Source organism: Drosophila montana, unplaced genomic scaffold, assembly GCF_035044405.1.
Source record: "Drosophila montana isolate Dmon_TW-CO22-7 unplaced genomic scaffold, ASM3504440v1 contig_3281_1, whole genome shotgun sequence".
Lineage (NCBI taxonomy): Eukaryota > Metazoa > Arthropoda > Insecta > Diptera > Drosophilidae > Drosophila > Drosophila montana.
In genome coordinates this window covers 178,187-200,895 of record NW_026998165.1, presented here as the reverse complement: position 1 = coordinate 200,895, position 22,709 = coordinate 178,187, and the positions used below count along the sequence as shown (strand labels likewise).

The following is a 22,709-nucleotide window of genomic DNA, read 5'->3' as shown; positions in this document are numbered from 1 at the left end:
ACTAAAATTGTAAACGAGAACACTTCTAAATTATTAATTTGATTTGATATTTTATTTCCAGTCCTAGTTTATATCGAAGCCAACTGCCATATCACGAATATCGAATAGCATGCAATGTGCACACTTGACTCGTCTTGCCCCGTCGCCCTGTGCCCCTTCCCCTTTCTAGACGATTCCTTTGGGCAACACAAATTATAAAGTTGCCATCAATTGCATACAGAATATCTGCTGCCTTCTTTGCCGTTCATATTGCCAATCCAATGAAATCAAAGCCACATAAATTGCACAAATAATTCAGCGCATACCCCTCCCGGCCCCCTCCCCCCCCTATAGCCCCACGCCCCTTACGGTCAATTGCAGTAAATATGGAACGCTTGGAACGCAGCATCAAGCACAGCGAGTGCAGCTGGAGACAAAGGCGCCAGTACAAGCCAAAGGCAAAGCCAAAAGAATCATCACTTAGAGCTGACCGCAATGGCAGCCAAAACACACACACACACACACATACACACACACACACACACATACACACACGCACTCGGACACATATACACACTCAGCCAAGTGGGTGCTGTAGCCCGCAATCGATCAAAAGGAATTATGTCTCAACACAATTGTAAATAAATCTTTGCGGCCATGTGGACATTATGTGCATGTTGAGCCCAAAAGGCTTGGCCATATCGTAGTCCCGACCACAGAGACCGCACACACATACAGAGGCACAGACACAGACACAGAGGCATGCGGATAAATCCTGCATATCACATCTATGAAGATTGAGTGGTAATGTGTGCAAATCTAAAACTCTCTGCCAGAGCCCTGAGCCTGCGCCTGCTGCTGCTGCTGCGACTGCTCTTGGTTTCTCCCAGTTTCGCCCAGTTCAGATCCTGCTGTTCGTTGTCCTTGTGCTGGCCGTTGACATGTTGGTAAATTGGTCCTTAGCCGATTGCATCAATTGCTGGAACATGGAGACAACGGTTTCCGTCCCTTTATCTCCCCGCCATACATTTGGTTAGTCCTGGCTGCCTTGTCCCATCCGCTGTACAACTAGGGAATTAAGTCTAAATGCCGGAAATTAATCTGCTCGAGGAACACAAATGCAATATTATTCAATGAGATTTTACAAGTGTCCTTGTCATTAGGAAATTGCCTCGCCTCGGAACATCGGGTCCTGCGGCTGCCAAACCAAATTTATAATGCGCATCGATAATGATTTGTTATTTAAAGCTCAAATAAATATCCGGCAATTTTGGGGGGCAGAGCAAATAGAACGAAATACACAAAAACGAAAAGGAAATACAATTCCAAATTAAAATAAGACACGCGCGAGGCACATTCAAAGTGGTTGTTGTTGCTGTTTACTTATCATGTGGCACGCAAAACCACAAGAAACTTATCGGCACATAATCAAGAGGCGGCAGCAGGCGCAGGATTTGAATTTGAGCATGTGAATCATTGCCCAAGTTTTCTGTTTTCTTCTGTATTTTTATTTTGATTTTCTTTTACAACATTAATTTGTTTCTGCTGAAAATGCCAGGGGCTTTGTGCAATCAGCGCGAGGACGAGCCGCACGGCCGCTGTCTTGGCAGCAAAGCCTTTTGATGCTGTCGGGGGAAATTCGGAAATTCGATAGCAGGAAATGAATCGGTCGACAATGCGGCGTATGTGCAACGCTTGGCAACAATCGCAATAGCCTCGGCAGCAAAAGCAACAGCAACAGTTATGTGAACAGCCATTTAGTCCCTTTGGGGTAGGCAGCAGCAGTCGCAGTAGCACTCGCAGCAGTAGCAGGGGCAGCAGTAGCAGTAGCAATCGCAGCAGCAAACGTAACAGTGAAGCGAGTTTTCAAATTCATTTCCTATCAATTATCACCAAATTATATATAGACATATTTTTAACGCTGTTTAAAAACTAATCGAAATATTTATTATGAAATGGTATGTAAATATGTAAGCTAAAATTAACGTTAGTTTATGTACTACAATTAAAAAACTATAAATATTTATAGATGTAAAATGTAAAACATTATAAAGTTAGTTAAGTGAGCAAAAAAATGTATGTTTACAAATAGTTATACTCTATTTATCTTGATTTTACTAAAAACAAAAAATATATATAATATATATTACATTTTATATATTAAATATTATTCATTTTATATTTTATATTTAATAATAAATAACATTTATTTAATTAGATTTAAATATTCGATGAAATTGTGCGCTAAAAAGAAACCAATAAAATATTTTTCAATTACATTAAAAACAATATTTGTACTTGGTTGAAAAAATTGGATTGCAGTCGATTTCTGGAACTAGCCTGCATATAAATACATTTCAGGTGATACGAATAAATATTGTACACTGCTTACCTTGGTCTCAGTTGCTATTTAAAGTAATGGTCCTTAATGGAAGTTGACTTAAAAGAGATTTATTGAGTACATCGTAATTTTCTTTTAAAAGCAAAACAAAAGTTTTTACCTTGCAAATATATTGAACAGCAACTGGCAGAAAAAGGTGTCAAATCTGTAAATCTTTTACCTTAGTAAGCGAATAAGATACAAATGTATCTAGAATATCTGGCTAAGGATACAATATTAAGTTGTTATTATTATTATCAATATTATTATCAAAAAAGCAAATCATGAGATCTAAAATAATAATTTATTTAAATATATCAATAATTTACCCTCGACATTTACAAGCGTCAACTCTTTATTTCTAATGCTTGCCCCAAGTTATGAAATAAAATGTTGTTAGCTGATTAAATGGAATTAAATGGAATATCTAAACAGACAATTTTCGGAACATTCCATTATGAAACGCTCTGTTAGCTGACAGTACTCAGCTTTAAGTACTTTGTACATTGATGAAAATTGTGAGGGGCAGTGTGGGGATGGGCGTGGCAAGCATTTAGACTGGCAGCTGCTGCCTGTCGTCTCCATTGTTTGGCACCTGGTCTTGTTGTTGCTGCTTGTTGTCGTTGTTGTTGCTGTTACTGCTGCTTCATGTTGCTCGTGATGCTGCCCATTAAAATGGCCTTGCCATATGCCGGGCATATTAATTTTTGTTCCACATGCATGTGGAAAGCGTCTGCCCATTAAAATCCCCTACTGATGTTTCACATAACGTGACACGTGAGCATCGCTTACGTAGTTATGGTTATCGCTTTTACGTAATTTGCTCGTTTATGGCACGCAGTCATTGTTGTGGCAAGTGTTGTTGTTGCTGCTGCTGCTGCTACTGCTGCCTTTGCATGCTCAATTAGCACAAGAGGCATGCTGAAAAGCCTCTGAAGGCTTAGTGGCAAACGATTCGAAGGCATTTTTGATTGCTTATCTGCTTTAATGTTAATTAAGCTTAAATACAAATGCAAGCAGGCTCCTGATTATGATTATGAGCTCCAGACAAATTGCATTTGCCTTGAACTGAAGATTAAAGCCTTCTCAATGGACTGCAACAAATTGAATTAAGCCCTTTACTTAAGCTGAACGGGAGGTTTTGAAGCCTCAACTGTCTAAGGAAATCGGGAGTAATTGAACTTTAACTTGGAAGCTGCTTAGTTTTCTATAAAGCGCACAGCATAAGGGTATACTTGACATTGATACCTTCATTTAAGAATCTTTATGCATATATTTTACTAATACGGATATAAAACGAATACCTGATGGCATATTTAACAGGCAGGTGTGAACATATGTTCTAAAATAATTAACTAATTTCGTGGATTTAGCTTGTACGCCTTGTAATTATATTTTATAGAAAAAAATATACTTTCGATAACAACTTAAAAGGCAGGAGTGAGCATAGCACATAACTCAGTATGGAATATATACTAATATTTTTAACAATATATAAATTTACGAGTATAAGTAAAAGAATATCACAGAACATTGATTGTAATTTAACGGGCAGGTGTGAACGCAGCTTAAGATGATATATAAACAAATACTTTCTGCAGTTAACTATGTCAATTCTTGTGTGAAAAGTTTATTTAAATAAAACAACAGACAAACAAAACGAGTTGGCATGTCCAGTTAGCTGTTTAAACTAACCACAAAAGTTTCTGGCTTGGCAGTTTGGCTTCTAATTATTTACAAATGGCCAACGCAGTGAAAGGAACAGCAGCTGCAGCCAGGCTGGCTGGCTGGCTGGCTGTTTGGCTGGCTGGCCAGCTATGGTCCGAGAAAGGCGAAATCCTTGCAGCTAACCGCACAATTTTGTTATTTTTGTGGTGTTGGCAAATTTATCTAAACTTGCAGCAACCCGCAGCAGCAACAGCAGAGGCAGCATTACAAAAGCACAAAAGAAAGAAATTTCTGGGTTTGCTGTCAGTGCTCATTTGGTTGAGACTGTTGGGAGACAGCACAAGGACCAAGGGACCAAAGACACATACGCGGCAGCATGCAGAGAAAGATAAAGAGAAAGTAAGAGAGAGAGAGAGAGGAAGAGGGAGTACTTAGAGGGAGAGAGAGAGCAGTACATCCGTTAGCCAGTTTATTTTGGGGGCATTTGCGGACTATCAAAACAAAAGTGAATAAGTTGTTGCCTGTGGAATTTATGTTGTGTTTACTTAAAACTGCAGGCCACATAGCCAGTCAACAGCCAACAGGCTACAACTGCAGTTGTTGCAACAACACATGTGGCAAGTGGCAAGTGTCGTGGGTTTTGGGTACACTTCTAATGTTAGTTTACAAGCTGAACTGAGACTAAGCATATTTGCTTTTAAGCTACACTCATATTTATACACACACTCTCTCTCTCTCTCTCACTCGCTGCGTCTCTCTGTTACGCTTGTAACTTAATTAGCTTTGGCTTAAGTCGAGCTGAGCCGGGTGCAAGTTTTATTTGGGGCCATCAAATGTCATTTTAATCATATTTCTTGATATACCCAACTTCGCCTTTGTGGCCTAATAATGCCCCAAAGCGTTTTACCAAAATTGAAAACTCGTGCAAATAATTTGCATAATGTGCCTTGGCAGGCGCTCGCACACAAACACACACACACACAGATACTCACACACTAACAGCAAGCGTGTAAACCTCACTCAGACAACGAGAAATTTCTTTGTACTTGACAAGAAGCTGGCAAAACACCAAAAACAAAAAGAAAGCAAACTTCCCTTTGGATTGTCGAATATTAAATACTCTTGCCTTTATCCGAGTTTAAAAAAAAAAAAATTAAATATTAATTATGGATTAGTTTGCATTAAGCCAAGCGTTAATTTCAATATTAATCAAAATAATATATAACTTTTATGTTCGGAAATGTCTTTCGGTCACAAAATTACATTACCCATTGCTAGGGCATAGGAAAAATGAAAAAAATTGTGAGAAGCTGAGCTGTCAACACGCTCACAGCATCGCTCTTCAGCTCAGCTTGGCTCATATTTATATTTTGCATTATTTATGCATATATAATACGTTTTCAACGGCACACAATGGGCCCTAAATGTCAAGTAATTCAATATATCATATGCAAAGCAGCTACTTCTGTTTCAAGAAACTCGCTGTCAGCACTTGTGGATTTTCAAATATATTTAATAGATTTAAAAGACAACTGCAATGACAACAAAATCTGCGAGTATTCTTCTTAAATAATGTGTGACTGTGACGTGAGGAAGACTAAAAAAATATAAAGTTTATTATAAGGCTTAAAGAATCTACAAAAAAAGGAATTTATATTGACCAAAACAAGGCGCACCAAATTAACAAAAAAAAAGAATTTAAATGGAGTATTTTTAAATATTTCGATTTTCAGTTTGAATTGTGTAGATCACTGCATATTTTAAAATACAAATATCTATTTATACCCCACTGTGCATTAGCCAAAGGCGTCATATTTAATATTCAAGCGACGGCATATTTCACTGGGAAAACGAAATTAGCCTTAAATTGTTCGCCGCCAAGCGACATGGTTATTAAGTGCTCCACATGCACTTGCCACACACACACACACACACGCGCAGCTATATGCAATGCATATAATATATACTTGTACAAGTTGATATACTTACGGCAGTGGATATAGATACTTTATTTATGGCAACGAGCGGCATTAATGAACATGACCCCAACAGCCGACTTTTCTCGAGTCCTTGCTGCTATTGTTGTTGTTTTTGTTGTTGTTGTTGTTGTTGTAGTTGTTGTCATTAACCTGAATTTATTTATATGGCTAAGAGCTATGCCTATCTCTGTCACTCGCTCAGCGACTCTTGACTCTTGGCTGTAATAATTGCTGCCAAATTGCAGTCAGCGCCGCCGGCTGACCTGGGCAAATGGCCAGAAGCAGCCAGAAGTGGCACGGACTCTGGTCAAGCGGGGGCACACGGGGCAGCAATGCAAACTTAATTGAAGTGTAAGCCGTTGAAGTTGAAAACTGCAGCAGCTCCAATCCGGAGCGAAGCGAAGCCAATGCCAAGTCACGTCAACGTCACGAAGCAGCTAAAAAGAAAAAAAACTAAAGCTGTTAGAGCAAGTGGGTGAATGAGTGAAGAGGCGTGCGGGCGGGGGGGCTGGCTCCTAATGGATTAATTTACTTTGTCGCCGCTGCTAAAGCACTTGAAGTTGTGGCAGCTGAGGGAGTTAAGGCAGCGGAGCGTGTAAAAGGTTTCTGTGGCCATGCCACGCCCACAATTCACGCTTGCTTTGTCGCCTCCCGCCATTAGAGCGGCAAGTAAATGGTGCATGCCGCATCGAACCTAATTGAAATGCTGATGAAAAGAAAATGGCTGTTTTCAAAAACAATAATGAAAAGTGAAATAACAATAAAGCGTTTGCCAGAGACACACACACACACACAGAGATACACACACACACACGCACAGTAGGAACACTTAACCACGAGCTGATAAAAAGCGAGGCGAAGCGAAGCCGAAACGGAAACTGAAACTAAACAAAACAAAGCCAAACAACGGCAAAGCGGAAACAATGTTGCCTGTGTTTTCTAATACCCTGTGCACACAGCGGCACCCAAAGGGTATGTTAGCTACAAGATTTTGTTCTTACTTTTTATAACTTAAAATAAGATAAGTTTCCTTTAATCGAAATAAAATATTTAGAATTAGAATTTTTTTTATTTAATTACAGCTTTTACTATTTGTGAAAATATATTAATATATAAAAAATATTTAATTATATTCTCTTTTATTTCTTTTATTTTTTTATATTTTGTCCTCATCAGTTTTTACAATTTACAAAATATACATTTTATTTTTTTGTTATTTAAGTTGAGTTTTCTTGGGTAATCTTTAGTCGAGCTGTCGCACCTGTAGTAGACGCTTTTGTTTTGTCAGCGTGTGTGTGCTTTGCTGTTGTTATTTTTGTTGTAGCTCCACAAACGGCAGCTAACTAACCAAAGCAGACACCCGGCCAGCCTCTTTTGGAGCTGGCCAGGCGCCGGCAGCAAAAAGTGGCCCCCGTGTTGGTCCCCGTTATGCCATATGTTGGTCAAAAATAAATTGAAGTGGTTTCCCCCCAGCCGACCTACATAAACATATTTTAGCCACTCAGTCGGCGAGTTGTGTATCTTTCTGGGCACCTTTCCCAGTGTGTTTGTGTGTGTGTGTGTGTGTGCCTGTGTGTAGGTGTTTGTGTGTGGGAAACATTTAGCAAGCGGCGCCTTAACGTATGCAACATTATTTCAAACACTAAAATAAAAAGCCCAACACTATGGCCACAAAGGCAGCGAGCGAGCGGAAAGCGTGCTATGCTCAAGGGTATGGAGAGAGGGGTGAGGGGCTGCGAGAGGTGCTGTTGATGCCGTTTTAGCATTAAATTAGGTGGCTGTCGGGCAATGTGGGCAAACGTTGTCCTGGCCAGGTGCTAGAGCTTAGCCCGGTGTCGTTACATGTTGCCCGCATGTAAAGTAGTTTTTATGTGACAGAGCCCGCACGCCCCTCCCCTCATCATAAACCTCTTTTTGTGTGTGTGTGTGAGTGTGTGTGTCTCCCGTGGCTTGTTGTGAGTGCATCATTAATTTTAATTTGTATAGCCCGAGCCGACAACGTGGCCATCAACCAGGCAGCCAGCAGGCACGCCAACTGCCAGTCGGCAGCAAGGACACCCAGGACACTTGGCCAATTGCCACACACACACTCACACACTAACACACCCGCTCTGCTGCCGCTGCTGCTGCTGCTGCCGCTGCTCAGCTCTGGCGCAACCGCAATCCGAGAACGTCACTTGCATCGCTGTTTAGTTTCACTTAAAGTGCCTCTTTGTCTCTCCGTTGCCCTCTTCGCTAATCTACATGTCGCCCCTTGGCCCACTGTGCAAGTCCTTGTCCGTGTCCTGTTTGCCTTTTTGTGCCCCAGTGCCTGCATTTTGCGGTTTGCTAAATTATGAATTGTGATGAAAATGAAAATGTGTTTGTCGACCACTAAATTATTTTTATTTCTCATCTCTTTATTTGGTATTTTTCTCTGCCAGTTGTGCAGCACATTTTTGTGCAATATTTATTGCACTTTTCTTTGCCACAGTCGAGATGCCAATGGCAGAAAAGTGCTCCAGCAATTTAACTGTTTACTCAAGGAACAAGGCACAAATATTTAGGCCAATTTGGTTTTAATCTTTCAATTCCATTTTCAACAATTTCATCTTGATTAAAAACGATTTACCTTTTGTTTTCCTATTTTGTAATTGAATTTTATGCATTCGTTGATTTGTACTTTAGGATTTTCCCAAAAGGATTTTGGCTTCAAAGTTGGTCCAAAGACAGCTCTGTTATTTATGAATATATAACTCAGTTAAATTCGGCTTAAAGACTATATTTTTATTATAATTATATTAAAAATTTTTGGTGTACTTAATATGTTTATATTATTATTTGGTTTGTATTTGATTAAATTACTGACATTATTATAAAAGCCACCATTCCTCCCACTACCTAAACTATCGCTTTGGGCACCTAACGCCCTCTTCATACTACCTCTTGCAACCAACCAATTAGCCAGCTTCCATTACCAAATATTTAACCACAATTTCACCCTGGTTCCCCCTGCTAATTAGCATCGTTTCCTTTGCTCCTCCGCCTCACTGTGCCACCCCAGTCAACTGTTCTGCACTTGCTGTTGCTAATTTTCATAAGTTTTTTTTTTGCTTGTTTGGCAACTGGCAACTACTTAACTACCTTCTATTCAAGCCTTCATCCTTGGCACATAAAAATCCACAACTAATCACCGCATAAACACAGCCGAAAAACTTTTCCTAATGTTAACTGCCAGCCGCATCACCGACAGCTGCATATAAAAAAAAAGGAGGAAGATACATTCAGAGCGGCTCACATACGCAGCCAATTAGTGGATACTCGTTTACTACAGTAAACTATAGCATACTATGCATATACATACGAATATAAAGTTCCCTTTCTCGTTATATACCCTATACTTTAAGTCCTTTACAATGTGTTGACTGCTTTTATTATTATTATATTTATTTTTCTTATTATTATTATTGTAAGTTTAATTTTCTCTCAAGTAAACAGAGGCACGATAACATAGGAATGTTTACAGAGAAACGTTAACAGAGGAACTTTAGCAGCGCTATGTTAAAAAGTGACATTTACTGAGAAATCCTTAGAAGTTGTCCAATTTAACCACATAAGTTCATCTAATGATTTTTTGTTATCCCTAAAATATTTTATCTTTTTAATAAAGGAATGACTTTTAAAAAGAAATCTTTTGAAGAGCCTTTGCAGTTTTTAGCCGAAGAGGGTATCCTTGCACCAACGTCTCTTTAATATTCTGATGCAGCAGCTGCGCCTGAAGGATGGGGCAAGTGGCATGAGGGGTGCTCAACATGAACTGCGCGGATATAAACTTGCAATCAGCGGTTATGTTGAGCAGGGCAGCGCCTCTCGCACTCGCAACACAGCAACATAATTACACTTGTCAGTTCATTGTGCCACAATGCGGCATGCAAACTGAGAGAAAGAGAGAGAGTGTGTGACAGGGAGAAGGAAAGGGATGTAAGCAGGTCAGCGTCCGAGCAAATGGAAAGGACGCGTGTAACCAGCGTCGCCAACGCATGTTGCACGTGCCGCATGATGATGATGGTGATGATGGTGATGATGTTGATGTTGCATCATATGCTGTGGCTAATTGCGTTAAAACCGCATGTCTAGCCATTGGAACGTGACACATTTTTGTGCAACTTTCGGTTCATGGCAGCAACTTATTTTAAAATATGCACAAGATCATTGCCCAGCAAACACACACACACGCACATACCGCATAATATGTGCCACAATATTTTGAATATAACTGACAGACGGACAGGCAGTCAGAGAGTCAGTCGAGCGAAGCCATGGCCATGAGCAATAGCTAAACGCTTTTAGCTTTTTGGCCACTTTAAGTCAGTCAAGCCCGCAGCCCTGCCCTCTGTTTAACGGCTAAATGTCAGCTTCAATCAGCTGTGCAGTCAGCTGTCGACAACAACGTCGCTCATCCGCCCCGTGTTCGCAGCGCAACAATTGCGTTTGGCTATATTTATTGCTCACGTTTTTCTTGCCTTTTACCAATAACGAAATGCAAAAATGGCAACAAAAAGCAGAAAATGGAAATTCTCTGCAGGCAATGCTGAAATATTGTATTAAAATATGCCATAGCTGGCAACATTTGGAATCACTTTGCGGCTCGTAGAACTGTTGATTAAAGTATTTATATTTCGATTACGGCACAGCTTGAGGTACTTTTTATAATTTAAACTTTTCATAAACTATTTTGTCGCAAGCTGTTTCACAATATCGCAATTCCTTCAGTGCACAGCCAAAGCGCCATAAACAACAACAAAAACAAGCCGCAGAGCTGGGTTCGATGTGCTGCTGCATGTTGATAGACACAAAACTTTATTCACTGCCAATATGCCGCTCGATTGTGTGGCTTGCTACCAGCTGAATACCCTATAAACAAGTAAAAATGCTGAACACTATCAAGCAACTAAAGATGATGATGGAATTTTTAAGCATGAAAATCTTGAGAGAGAAAAGTATGCATAAATACATAAATTGTGCCTGAAATTAAAACTTTTCCTCAGAAACTATATATTTTGATTGACAATTTGATATAAATAAAACATAAAAAAATAGTGCAATTATTATTCTTATATGTGATTAAAATTAAAATAATAAATTAAAATTGTGAATATATGTACTAATTATTTTTGTAGGCAAAAAGTAAAAAGAAGAAATCAAGTTCTGATCTATAGCATAAAATATAAGAATATTAAATAAATAATTTTCTTTACATGACACAAAATAAAATTGAATTAAAATTAAAATATTGTTGTTAAAGTATTAAAATTCTTCAAGATGCAAATACGAAATCTTATTTAAATTATAATATCTAATTATTATTATTTATTTTATTCAGAGAGGAATCGGCGAAAATTAGTGTGAGATTGTCTAGAGATTTGCATGTCAACATTTTGAATAGTTTAAATATATATTAAATAAATATTTTAATAATAGCCAGGGAATCCAGCAGACTAGCATGGCCACCTATGCTTTCAATGCTTTCAAGTCGATTTTTTTAGCACGCGTGTGTTGGCATTTTCGCATGTTAGAACACACACACACTCACACACACTAGCAAAAGGAGCAGTTTGAGCCATAAATAAAATTTAAGCTACACGATGACGACAACAGCGCACATGTGTGTGTGTATGTGTGTGGGGGGAGGTTGTGTGTGTTTGTGAGCACTCAAGCAACAAAAGGTAGCGCAGCGGCATTTGATTTATGATTGCTCAGCCAGTGAGGTTAAGACTTTGAAAATATTTTCACAGACACACAAAATACGGAGTACCGGCGCACGATACAGCAAGGGGGGTATAACGGGAAGCCTATAGAAATGAACAGGAGAAGCGGGGTGGAGCTTGGGGCTTGCGAGCTGAATGGCAGCCGCATTGGGCTGAAAGGACAACTACCTAAGCGTAAACATGCCGGAGCCCAGGTCCTTGGCCGTTTTGTGTGTATGTGTTTGTGTGGGTGTGTGTGTGTGTGTGGGCTGCCATAAAGCTTTTATTAGTTGCGGCTTCAGCTAAGCATAATGAAAGTCGCACACACACACACACATGCACACACACTGCTATGCAGAGCATATATGTATGCTTATGATCCTGCTGTTCAATCTAATGTCGCACATGTCAAAAACTGTGGAAATTTGCCTAAGAATTTTGCACGTTTCAGTTTAGCAGCCTGCACTTCCCTCTGCCAGTCCGTCGGCTTCGTGCCTGTGCGCCTTATCGGGCCAATAACAAAGTCTGCGCAACTCTTGCAACTTTTAGCCATAAGTCTGGCAAACTTGCAGTTATAGTGCGCGGTGCCCTGCCTCGGCCCAGCTCCTGCTGTTGTTTTGGCAAATAAACTAGCATGTGCTTCCAGCGAGTGCGCCTCATCAACTTAACCTGTCTGTCAATAGCTGTCTGGCAGGTCCCGCTCACGCATATTAACAGGTTTTTTGTTACGTTATCAACGGAATTCTTTTCATATCTGCTAGCCTGGCTTACGGTTCAAGCCTTGCCTTCAGGTTCGCTTCCTTAGACTTGTTTTCCACATCCGTATGGCCAGGATTGGCTGGCTCCTCAAATTTCTTGTAATTTTCAATTTATCATAAATAAAGTTACAAATATTTACCCGGTTCAGTAACCGGTTCGGTACATAATCGGTTCGCAGCCTGCATTTTAATGCGCCGTTGGCTGAAACTGCAAAATCCGAAAGCGAAACCTTTTGGCCAAAACAATTAAAGTTCTATTAGGCGGCAAATGCAAATGTTGCGTCATTCTTCTCACAGCTCTGCCTGGCATTTTAAGCTGCCACACACACACACACATATACGCATTCTGTTACACACTTACACACACACATACATAACTGTCGCTTAACTGTTTTTTTGCCAGTTTAGTGCATAAGCCATTTTAATTGTTTCGTTAAATGAGCCGAGCAGCAGCAGCAACTGCAAAAAGAGCATTTAAAAAGTTAAGTGCCTGTAGCTGGACTAGCAGATACCCTGTGCATCATTTACATGGCTGGAACGCACATAAAACTGATTTTGTTTTTTTTAATTTTTTAATTTCAACTAAAATCAGGCTCTCCAAACTATTATAAGAAGCGAACTTCCTTATATTTTTGTCCACGTTCTAAATCTTGATGTTCATAGCAAAGTCAATTGCTTGATCTACATAAAACTTAGATGCCTAAGCTAAACATTTTCTGACTTAATAGCTATCATGCCTTGTGTATTACATACACACGCACAAATTTGTAACACCCTTATTAGTACTATTTTTTGAACAGGGTATGCAGAGAAAGAGCTTAAGTATTAAAAGTTGCCGCATAAAAAGTTGTGCATGTTCTTTTATTAGTGCAGATATGAAGAGCTTAACAGTGGAAATAAAACAGTGTACAAACGAGTTTTATTAAGTCTTTAGCAAAAGTGTAATTTGAATTTGAGAATTTAGCTTAATGTGAGTTAAACTATGCCTTGAAATGGGCCCCAAGCAATCAGCAGTTGATATGCAAATATCACGTAAGACTTCTCAGCTATCATCAATTTCATAACAAGCTGTTTCTATGTTTTAAGTAAATTTAATCAGTAGTATACTTAATAAATACTATTTATTTACTATTTACTATTCTGAACACTCAGTAAGATTAACAGAAAATATGAATATATGTAGAAGCTGAGCCCACAGGCTACTAAGGCCTGATGGATTCGAACTAGGGTCCTGCTTAAGGAATGGCTCACTCCGACTTCCCATCTACCGATTCAAGTGTAATTTTAACATTCATATTTGCAATACTTAGTCGTTCTATAAGGTATACAAATATATTCTTCCAAATATATTCTGCGAAAACTGTCAGCTGCCACTGTCTGTCTATCTTCTAAATCGTCCATAAGGCGCGTTTCTGCAATTTGTACGTCCAGGCTCATGTGATGGCACTTGTGAGTTAGTTCTTGGAAACTTTTGACCATTGTCAACTTTTTTGTGTTGTATTTATTTTTTATTTTTGTTATAAATCTGTGCACAATGGGAATAAAACGTTGCGATATGTAACAGAAATTTGTTTAAAGTTCAATTCAAATGTTTGTCAATATGTTTTATCAAATGCCAACAATATTTACACATGCATAAATTTGTCTATCTACAAAATGTAAAAGAGTGTGCGAAACAGACAGAGAGAGCCTGATGGAAAAGAGAGAGAGAGAGTGAGACGTCCATTTGGGAGTTTTATGTTTGTGTCAATAAAGTTTTATTTTATTATTTGCCTGTATGTAGAGTCGAATAGAAAGAGAGAGAGACAGAGAGAGAGTGAGAGGGAGAGCGGGTCTTGCGGGGCTTGCGGGGCTTGCGGGGCTTGCTGTTGGCCAAGGGGCCTGACAACGGCAGTCGCATGTTTGCGCTATTGAATTTATGCTTCCCACTACACACACACACACAGAGAGACACACACACAGAGACACACACACAGGCACACACAACATGTATTTTTTGTACGCACGTCGCCCGGGCAAATAAAACATGTTGCTCTCTCGGTCTGTTGCCCGAATTCAAACTTATCGAATTTATGTTTGACTGTGTATTGAATTTTAATGCCGCCTGGCATTTCCAATTGTGCGCCCATCCTTTACCCTTGCCCCTACCCCCCCCCCCCCCAATCCCCTCCCCATTCCATGCGGTTCAGTTATCAGCATGTACGCACAAAATGCTTGAGGGAATTCGCTGCAAAACTACTTAAAATAAACTCATCCTCGTGCCCGACGCTTAAATTGGATTTTGTGCGGAGCATTAAAAAAAATTCAAAACAGAAATAAAAAGAAAATAAAATAGCAGAGAACTGTTGAAAAATGCACCAGTCAAATGCGTTGGAGTAAAAATATATTTTGTAAAAAATATGTTTACAAAATTCTTTTTGCAATTGCAACCGCAATCAAAACGCGCTGCAAAACTGATAGAAGGGATTTTGTGCTAGAAGCGCACAGAAGGGACGGCACTTGTGAGCAGAGGGGGAAGGCGGTGCAATCATTGCAAGTTTGCCTTGGTGACATTTACATGAAAGAGGAAGCATCAAATGCAGCCACGCCTCCTCTAACAGGCACCGCATTGCCATTAATGCAAGAATTTATGGATGGCAACTAACAACAGCAGCAGCAGCAACAGCAACAACTACAGCACTGACAAGGCTACAACAACAGCAGCAGCAGCAACAACAACAACAGCAGCAGCAACAACAACAATACGCAATGTTAACGCCATCGTGCGTTGTTAGCAGTTTCAAGTGTCTGGGAAACGGTGCAAGGAGAACGGAAGCAGCAACAACAATGCAACAAGGCAGCAACTGTGCTGATAACCATAACACTGAGTGATATACGTATACGCCCAGTCGGACTTTGGTGCATGAATAATATGATTATGTTATCAGTTACATCGGATATGCGTACTTCACTTTGATATGCAAACTTGGTATTTACTTTTATATGTTTTTTGCAGCACATTTAATTATTCACTGATTAGTTAACGTAAAATTCAGCATAGGTTTCAGTAATATGCGCATGCAGAGTTAAGTACTCTAATATATTCTTACTGCATCTTTCTATTTTCACTGATTTTTGGTCTTAAAAGGTATCGTTACCTATATCAGCATAATACTTACCTATTTGAAGAAATATGTTTCCATATACTTTACCAACATTGCAGCAAAATCTTCGCTGTGTTTTTGATTCGTTTCGTTTTACTTAATCCAAGAAATGTCCTCTTTTGCTGCCTGTGTTCAACTTCGCTGATTTCTTGCCTTACCTATCACTGTGAAGGTAACATATGATTAATTTAAATGCTTTAATATCGAAGATCTTTTTTGGTTTCTACTTACACCTGTTCCAACATTCATTCTACTCCAATTCGTCCTGACAACCTACTAAAAAATCAAGTGGCTCTATTTACAAGTCCATTTCAGGCCCTGTTAAGCACTCATAAAGTAGCAGAACGAGCTTGCGCTGACTGAAAGGTACAGCTGGGCATTTGTGAGTCTAGCTCCAAGTGCGCGTGTGTGTGTGTATGCCTGTGCGTGTGTGTGTGCTAGCGTGTGTGTGCTAGCGTGTGTGTGCGTATGCCTGGGTGTCCTGCCTTATTGCTTAACGCAGCAAAAGCATCGGTGCAGGCATTGCAGCGGAACAAGCGACGCGTCCCCACTAATTTCTGCTGCACATGCAATTTTTTCACTTGTTATCCCCCAACTCATTCGCTCTCACTCGCTAACTATCGCTCCTCTCTTTCACTCCTGCACACGCATATCATTGCAGCTAGATCTACTGCTTGCCTGCACTTGTGACAGATTTTTAATACGCTTTCCGGCTTGCAGATAGCACTGGAAGTAAAGTTTGACAAGACTTGCGAAAATTGTGTTCATTGGCAGTGAAAGGAAAACTTTGAAGCAGGCACATTGCATACCAATTAAAGTATATGAAATATTTAAATGGAATTATTCCTTCAATTAATCAAAAATAAAAAATGTTGATACTAAAGTCTTAAGACAAAAGTATTTGAGAAAGTTTTTATGAAATTTTAAATGTTAATTTTATCAGAAGGAAAAACCACAAAACCAGGTTTAAAAAAATTGGCTACAAAAGTTTTGGTTTTAATTCGATATTTTAGTTATTAAATATTATATATTTCTTTAATCACATTTTAAATATAAATTATATTTCAGTTTTATTATTTGACATTGTTAGATTCTCGAAATTGCAATTGGCAAGGGTAAATATGTATATTGGATTCGACTTGCAACACTTGTTGCAGCATGCTACAACACGAAAATGATATACTTTACAACACTTATGTGACGAATACGGTCCTACGTTATATTTTGACATGTACGCAATTGTCAAGAAAGCTTGTAGACTCTTGAGTTTTAACCAAAATAAAAACTTATTAATTACAAATAATTTTTTAGACGCAGCTAAATCAATCTAAAGGACATGTCGTTGGGAAAACAAGTGTGACAGCCAATAGATTTCGGATTGTCAAAAATAAGAGAGCATGCCGAGCATTATTTAAACATCGAATTGGGCAAGAAAAAGGCGTGTGTGTGTGTGTAGAACGGGGCACGTGTCCCGCAAAAATGGCAAATTTCATAAACAATCCCTCGCAGCAGAATTATTACTTTAAGAAGAGCGTTGCCTACACGGAGGACCACATCCTGGTGAAGAAACTGTTTCTCTACAATGTGGCAGCCGAGGCAAGTGAAGGGGAAGGTTGGGGGCCTTTTTGTGTGTGTGTGTGTGCGTGTGGCTTGTCGTTATTTGAGCTGTTCTCCTTTCAGCTGTTGCAGCAGGAGGTGCAAACATATTTCGAGGGCTTTGGCCGTGTGCTGCGGCTGCAACTGTTTGCCGGACCGGGCATGGCTGCCAACCGGAAGCTAATGCCGCGCGATGGCTGCGGCGGCGGCGGCGGCTGTGGCGATGGTGGTGGCCGGAGGACAAAAACAGGCTACGTTTACTTTGCCAATCCGCGAGATGCGGCCAAGGCGCTGCGAAAAAATCTGCACACCATCAATGGGCGTCGTCTGTCCGTCCAGGCCAACGATAGCTGGCATCAGCCCGATGCCTACGGCCCGGCCCGCCCATCCGCTGAGCAGCCCAGCCCAGCTGCTGGCGATGAGTCGTCGTCGTCGTCGCCGTCGGCGGATATTTTGAATCTGAATGATCATTGTTTGGAGCACATAATGCGTCTGTTGTCGCTGCCGGATCGCATACATTTTGCGCGGACCTGCAGCCGATTCCGAAGCGTCTATCAGCAGGTGTCGCCGGCGCTGAATCGCTGCATCAGCTTCGATGTGTTCGATGCGATGACCGTCTGGGATATGCGTGACTTTTTCATGCTCTCCGGCCGGCATTTGCAGCACATCGAGGGCATCATACCGCCGGGTCGTTGCCAGCGACTGTGCGAGTTCTTTGGCCAGCACTGTATCAATCTGAGAACGATGCGCGTGACGGCCAGCAAGCTGAGTGTGCGAAATATGCACAAGATCTTTGCCAGGCTGGACCGGCTGGAGGAGCTGCAGCTGCGCGCCTGTGCGCTGGGCAATTCGAGCTTGCTGGCACTGAAGCATCTGCTGCAACTGAAGCGTCTGGATCTGTCGGACAATCATCAGCTGACCGGTCTGAATATGAACTATCTGCCAGCGTCCATAGTCTACCTCAGCCTGACGAGCTGCAATGGGCTGCAGTCCAAGTACTTGCCCAAGCTATGCAAGGCGCTGCCCCAGCTCAGAGAGCTGAACATGAAGGCGGTCTACACCATAACCACGGGCTTTCAACAGGTGGTCAGCGGCAAGTGCTGCTCGGCGCTCGAGGAGCTCACGATAAGCAGCGGTCCGGCCAATGAGTACGAGCACATTGCCAAGCTGCCCGGTCTCAAGAAGCTGGTGCTGTACAGCTATGAGCAGGGCACCACATTGCGGCCAGAGCTGCTCACTTGGCTGGTGGAGCACAAATCGGAACAGTTGCTGCACTTTGAGGCGCGCGGCCAGAACTCGATCAATGCGGAGATGCTGTCGCAGATTGGCCAGCTGAACGCATTGCATACACTCAGTTTGCCGCACAACAATGCCATTGGGGATCGCGAGCTGGAGGCACTCCGGCTGCAGCAGCTGGAGCAGATCAGTCTCAAGTATTGGCCCAATTTGGGCAACAATGCGGTGCTGCGTCTGCTGATGGCCTGCCCCAAGCTGCACGAGCTTCATCTGGAGGAGTGTCCGCGGCTAACCGAGAAGTTGCTCCACGACATCATCTTCAAGCTGCGCCTGCAGATACGCGACAAGGAGAACCAGCGCCAGCTGCCCATCCGCATGCATGTCTATGGCAGCAAAATTAATGAGTTCAGTCTGCAGCATGCGGATGTGGCCGCCAAGGATATCATCGATGCGTGCCTGGCGCCGCCCTCATCTTCGGATCTGTGCCTGGTGCGAATGTCCAATCTATTGGAATTCGATTTCTATTCAGATGATTATGATAGCTTCGGCTCCGATGATGAGCTGGATCCGGACTACGATCGTTATATGGTCAATGAGGGGTTCCTCAGCGACGAGGAATACGATTATCCCGACATGGTATTCAACGATGACGATCTATTTGTGATAAATATGGAAAATGTGGCGGAATTGTTTAACAACTGGAATGCGAATGCGAATAGAAATGCAAATGCGAATTTAAATCGGAACGGTAACGGAAACGGAAATGTGTAATCTGATTGAATTTATTTTCTATATGTCTATATATAGTCAAATAGGTAACCTATTGCCATATTATGTAAGTATTGTAAGTAGGTGGAATAGAGTATAATTATGACATCTGCAGCTGTCAATGTAATTAAAATAATTAAAGTGTATCTGTGGTCGTTATAGAGAATTATTGTATAGTCCGGAAATAGGACAGAGACGCTAGGGGGTCAGGTGAGGTAAGGATTTACTTTGAATTTGAACAGTGTTGTAAAGCTCTATAAGACTAAGAAATTTGCAATGGGACAACGCCTTTTTAGGTATTTTTACTGAAAATAATATGAACACACTAGAGAATGTTTGTAGACCACTTTAAAACAGTTGATTTTAAGAAAAAAGTCCTTCAGTTTAGGATCTTTTAGTGTAATCAGTGTTAACAATGTTAAAGAATTTAAGAGTTTTTACTGCACTGGTAAGAGTATTCGCTTAGTGCTCAATTCCTAAAGCTTGATTTATGTAAACATTTTCGCTCATGCAAGCATTAAATAACTGAGACGCTGAACGCCTGAAAGTATGCTTTAAAAATCATAGTAAACATTTTTATGTGTTCTACTCGCAGAGCTCAATAAAAATTGATATTGGCCAAGTGTATTTGGCGCCTGTTGACGGCTCCAACGGAGCAACTGGCAGCAACAAAAAATCGAAGACAGGATTGATATTGTATGCCATATATATATAGGAATATATATATAGTAAATATATAATGTATGTTCATTTTATGTGAGGGTCGATTGTACGTACACACACGTAACTGGTTGTTATTTTGTATTGCCTTTGGCATTTTTGTTAGCCTTGTGGCTTTCCATGCTGCAGCTGCCAAATGTCTGCCAAATATATGAAAGTCTATTAAGTTAATGTCGCGTAATTTAGCAAACTGTCAAAATCGCTGGCAAGCAACGGCAAATGCACACGATATCTACACAGTCCTTACTTTTTGCCTTCATTTTTCCTCATTTTTCTTCTCGATTTTCTTTTCTCCACTGTCACATATTGAGACGACGCCAAATTGTATGACACGCTCTTTCTTCGTTTGTTGCAACTTGAATTGTGCTCGAATTTTTATTACCACCTTGGATAACTGCATCAAGCTTCAGGTTGAATCACATCTTAAAGTTCGCTTACATTCGTGCTGCGTGTAGTCTTTCGGCCAGACCACGAACATGCCACGAAATGTCAACCGCAGCGCAAAGTTTGGAACGGTAAATAACACGACTTACGGTTGTTATTATATTCGCATTTTGCTCACCAACTTCTACGCGGAAGTTGCGACATTGCGTAAATTATATAAATAGCAGTCCACACACAATTCTATACAAATTATGCACACATACGCACACACATGCTTTACATTCTCCCTTTACATGTTTAATTTAGTTGAATGCTTTACATTCTCCCTTTACATGTTTAATTTAGTTTGTCGTAAAAAATTTGAAAGCCAAAAGCTTTCCCTTGCTTTGCTTAAGTCTTTACCCTATTTAAATTGAGTGAAAAAAATGTGCCTAACAAACTCGTGATTATTTATATGATAGCTCAATTTAATATATTAGATTCTTTTCAAGTTTCTTTTTTTCATATTCAAATATATGTTAGATTAAGCGAAGCAAAGCTGATAATAAATATTTATTAAAATATATATTTATTTCATATATAAATAAATTGTTTATTTTGCATTTGAATAAAATATTTAGACACAAATATTTGGCTCGCGCAAAGCCGGTTAATACAATTTCCACCATTGCATTTTCAACTCTAAGCAACACAGGTTCGTTGGGGTCAGACAACATAATGTATAATACCCTTTATACCTGTGTTGTCAGTTAAAATCAGCCACAAAGGCAAACAAACAGAAAGATAGCTCAAAATGTATGCAAAACATTTGAATTATTTACCATAAAGTTTGTTCTCCATTTTAACTAACAGCAGAAAGAAAATACATAAAATAGCAGCCGAAAAAGTAAAAGAAACGCAGCAAAGGCTTTTTGCTTTTTTTTTTATTTTTGCAAAAGTTTTGGTGTTTTGTTTCGGAGCGCTCGATTGCCGTTGATGCGTTCAAAGCCGTCGACGCCAGAGCTCTACAAATTTCATAGCATACTTTTACGGGCGCTTCCGTTTTGTAAACAAGCGGCAAATGACGGCGGGGCAAGCGGTAAATGGCAAATGGCAAAACGAATCGCTCGCAAAACTTTATGCGATTTTTATTTGAAAAATACAAAATTGATTTGATGCTTTGCAATGTGTCTGCAATAAGAATAACAGGCGCTATATATGAAGTTATATCTCTTACTCGCATCCTTGGCTACACTTCAGGGCCCTTTCAACAAATGCAAAATGCCAGCAACGACATGTGTAGTCGTTTCTTCTTGTTCCCTTGTAGAAGTCATCATAGTAATAATAAGTAAATGTGAGATGCACAGAAGGCGTTTCTGAAAAGAAAATATAATAAATAAATATATAATATAGTAACAACTGTCGAGTCGATATAATCATGGCTGTCTACTCTTTTGGAAGCTAATATCATTCAGTCTTAACTCTGGCCACATTAAACTTACCACAGGTCCTTCTCTATGTTGCAGGTAATATATATGTTTCGATATATTTCGGATCGGACTATTATATCATTCAACCTCCGTAGGAATGATAGGTCGAAAATTAGTTACTTGTATGTTCTTCTTTGTTTTTGAAGATATCTCGACTAAACAAGGCATTTTCAACAATCGTAGCATAAGCGTATCAACATCTATTCACAAATATATCATATAACTCTTTAGAAAGAATTGGTCGACTAATGAGTTTGCAGTACATCATTCAAGAAAATAACCATATCAAATTGGATTCCCAAGTGATATGATTCCTATAGTAACAGCTCGTCGAAAATAAAGCTTTCATCTTAAAGCATCTCAAAACCAGAATACTCCTCTTTGAAAATGTTATGTTCTTGATGTGCTCTCAGTTTTTAGCCAGCTGCATTTGCTGCAATTTGCCAGCCTGAATTATCTTTGCAACAACTTATGGCGAGCAAATATTTCTGTAGATAATTGCACATTTAGCAATTTATGACTCCTCTGATATTGTTGTTGTTGCCGCAAAAATATGAAAATATCTACATATTCATTGCGAATTGTTAATTGCAATTTGCAAAGCGCGCTTAAAATTGATGCCACACTACTGTGAATTATTTACGCATGTTGTGCTCTCTGCCAATTGTGAATATATATATATGTGTACTATATTTGCACAATGTTTGGTATTATCGCTCAATTGGCAGGCGCTTTAATTCGCATGCAATTATGCAAATGGAATAAATAGAAATTTTGATATTTTCATTATATATTCATGCCATTCAGACAAATATGACATATTATTCAATAATACTTAGCTAATTTTGTTTGCAAATCAATCGAGCCGTATTATCCGAAAGCCCATTTAATTTCCATGTAAGC

General features: G+C 40.0%; 1 protein-coding gene and 1 long non-coding RNA gene across 3 annotated transcripts; one reads left to right on the top strand and one right to left on the bottom strand.

The window, feature by feature from the left end:
* The first annotated feature begins 16,958 nt into the window (after positions 1 to 16,958).
* On the top strand, positions 16,959 to 19,379 carry LOC135434185 (uncharacterized). Of its 2 annotated transcripts, none has more exons than XM_064690676.1 (2): positions 16,959 to 17,229; positions 17,326 to 19,379. In XM_064690676.1, exons 1-2 carry the CDS (start codon positions 17,113 to 17,115, stop codon positions 19,234 to 19,236), a joined length of 2,028 nt encoding a protein of 675 aa, XP_064546746.1. In that variant the 5' UTR covers positions 16,959 to 17,112; the 3' UTR covers positions 19,237 to 19,379. The 2 variants fall into 2 exon arrangements, with proteins under 2 accessions (XP_064546746.1, XP_064546744.1); XM_064690674.1 differs by having other exon boundaries at positions 16,983 to 17,229; positions 17,314 to 19,379.
* Positions 19,380 to 21,443: 2,064 nt separating this feature from the next.
* Positions 21,444 to 21,715, bottom strand: LOC135434195 (uncharacterized). The gene is made up of 2 exons (XR_010437185.1): positions 21,612 to 21,715; positions 21,444 to 21,580 (listed from the first exon to the last, which is right to left on the bottom strand). It is a non-coding gene; the product is annotated as an uncharacterized LOC135434195 (long non-coding RNA).
* Positions 21,716 to 22,709: the final 994 nt, after the last annotated feature.